Source organism: Octopus bimaculoides, chromosome 4 (genome assembly GCF_046866305.1).
Source record: "Octopus bimaculoides isolate indiv1 chromosome 4, ASM4686630v1, whole genome shotgun sequence".
Taxonomy (NCBI): domain Eukaryota; kingdom Metazoa; phylum Mollusca; class Cephalopoda; order Octopoda; family Octopodidae; genus Octopus; species Octopus bimaculoides.
In genome coordinates this window covers 110100062-110102561 of record NC_142931.1, presented here as the reverse complement: position 1 = coordinate 110102561, position 2500 = coordinate 110100062, and the positions used below count along the sequence as shown (strand labels likewise).

The window sequence follows — 2500 nt, the reverse complement described above, 5'->3', positions numbered from 1 at the left end:
GGGGTTTGTGTTTTATCTACCTTCCTACTTATTAGGATTTTGGTTTTAGCTAGGTTGACTCTAAGGCCCTTCAATTCTAGACCTTGCTTCCACACCTGAAACTTCTCCTCTAGTTCTGATAGTGACTCCGCAATTAGGGCAAGGTCATCAGCATAGAGGAGCTCCCAGGGGCAACCTGTCTTGAACTCCTCTGTGATTGCCTGGAGGACTATGGTAAATAAGAGGGGGCTGAGGACGGAACCTTGGTGGACCCCTACCTCTACCCGGAATTCACTGCTGTACTCATTTCCAACCCTCACCTTACTGGCAGCATCTCTGTACATGGCTCGCACAGCTCTCACTAACCATTCTTCTATCCCAAGTTTCCTCATTGACCACCAGATAAGGGATCGGGGGACCCTGTCAAAGGCTTTCTCCATGTCAACGAAAGCCAGGTACAGAGGTTTATCCTTAGCTAGGTATTTCTCCTGCAACTGTCTCACTAGAAATAAGGCATCAGTAGTGCTTTTACCTGGCACGAACCCAAACTGCATCTCATCTAAATTGATTCGCTCCCTAATTAGTTGGGCTATGACCCTCTCTGTAACTTTCATAACCTGATCTAACAGCTTGATGCCTCTGTAATTATTTGTATCTAAAGCGTCACCTTTACCTTTGTAGCAGTTGACTATGATGCTGCTACACCAGTCATTGGGTATGACTCCTTCGTGTATCACCTGGTTCATAATACGGGTGACTAGGCTATAGCCAACACTGCCAGATATTTTGAGCATCTCTGCAGTGATTCCTGATGGGCCGGGGGCTTTCCCGGTCTTCATACTCTTAATTGCTTTATCTACCCTGGTACTATCAACTCGGATAGCTGGTCCCTCTATTGGGTCGACATATGGCAGGCTCTCTTCCTCCCATTCATTCTCTTTATTAAGCAATCTATCGTAGTGGCATCTCCAGACCTCTTTCTTTGCATCCTCATTTAATGCAAGCGTACCATCATCCATGCGAACACATTTCTCTCCTACAACATCACTATTCTCTCTCCTACACTGTCTTGCAACACGAAATACCTCGAGTCTTTGGTCCTCACGGCGCAGAACATTGGCAAATCTTTCCTTATCTGCTTCCCCTCTGGCTAAATAAACCTGTCGCCTAGCCTCCCTTCTGGCACATTGGTACAATTCCCTGCTACCACCGTTCTTCCAGTCCTTCCAAGCCTGTTTCTTTTGTCTAATAGCCCTGTCTACCTCCTTGTTCCACCACCACGTTACTCTGGGTCGGGAGGGATATAATGTTGACCACTCACATGGACATTTTTTACCCTATGTTTTTAATTTAACTACATATATATATATATATATATATATATATATATATATATATATATATATATATGTATATATATATGTATGTATGTATATATGTATTCAGCAGCAGCATTAACTCGTGGCCTAGTAGTTAATCTGAGCTTCTTCATCCTGATGGGTGCAAAGGGTGCCAGTGCTTGAGGTGGTTGTTCAGGCCAAGAGTGGTACAGAACAGCAGGGGGCATTCATCACAGGGGAAGGTTGGCAGGGGACGAGGAAGTGCAACTCATTCTTTGCATGTTCAGTGTGTCATCTCTTCCTCATGATGTCTGTTATTTTCCATCTGGTTCATTTCCTTGATAACACACACACACACACACACACACAGATGGTTATTTAGAATCTGCAGAAATGGTTAGAGCAAATCATAAATGCAGTATTTTTTTTCTCAATACTAATCTCTCAAACAGTAATGAGACTAGGAGAATAGTACTTAACTGTACTCAGTAAGGTTAACTGAAAACATGAGTATAAAATACCCAACCTATCAAAGCAACCAGCCAGTCATAAAATTTAAATAGCCACAACATTAAGTGCAACACACAAACAGGTCATTTACAAAGTAATTTGACTCAATGTAACCATTAATGAATGATCTTAGAACATAAAGAAATATATATACATATATATATCTGACCCTTTTCAGACAGTAGAACAGCACCCAAAAATGCCAATAGTTCTATGAAGAGAAAGGTGAGGGAGAAAGAATTAAAAAAATTTTTTAAACTAATAATATATCTAAATTACCTGTATGTATACGTATGTGACGTTCCAACTGGCTGGGTTTCTGAAAAGCTTTCCCACAAGCCGAACAAGCATGAGGTGTTCGTTTCAGTTTCTTTTGATTCAACAAGGAACTGTTGTGTACGTTGAGCAAGTGTTCTTTGAGATTGACCTGCAGCTTAAAATTCTTCTGACACAACTGAAAAAAGTAAATTTGCATTGCTTTTAGTTTGTGGTGTTATTTGGGTTTTTTGGGGGGGGGGGGGGTTTAATTTGAATATTTCAAGAATAATGAAGTACTTGATTTGCAAGATTCTTCATGTGAACTTGTGTGTTGAAACATATTTTGTTGCGTATTGGGAGGATCATCATGCCAATGATAAAGACATGCCCTGGTTATTTTACACTTCTTTATT

The 2500-nt window shown here is 41.0% G+C and overlaps 1 protein-coding gene across 1 annotated transcript in view; it reads right to left on the bottom strand.

Moving 5' to 3' along the window:
- Positions 1–2500, bottom strand: part of LOC106876787 (zinc finger protein 236) — a 71430-nt gene that overhangs the window by 1968 nt on the left and 66962 nt on the right. Inside the window, exon 23 of the mRNA XM_089351178.1 lies at positions 2109–2283. Coding sequence (XP_089207304.1) covers positions 2109–2283 — 175 coding nt within the window. The remainder of the gene's footprint in view (positions 1–2108; positions 2284–2500) is intronic.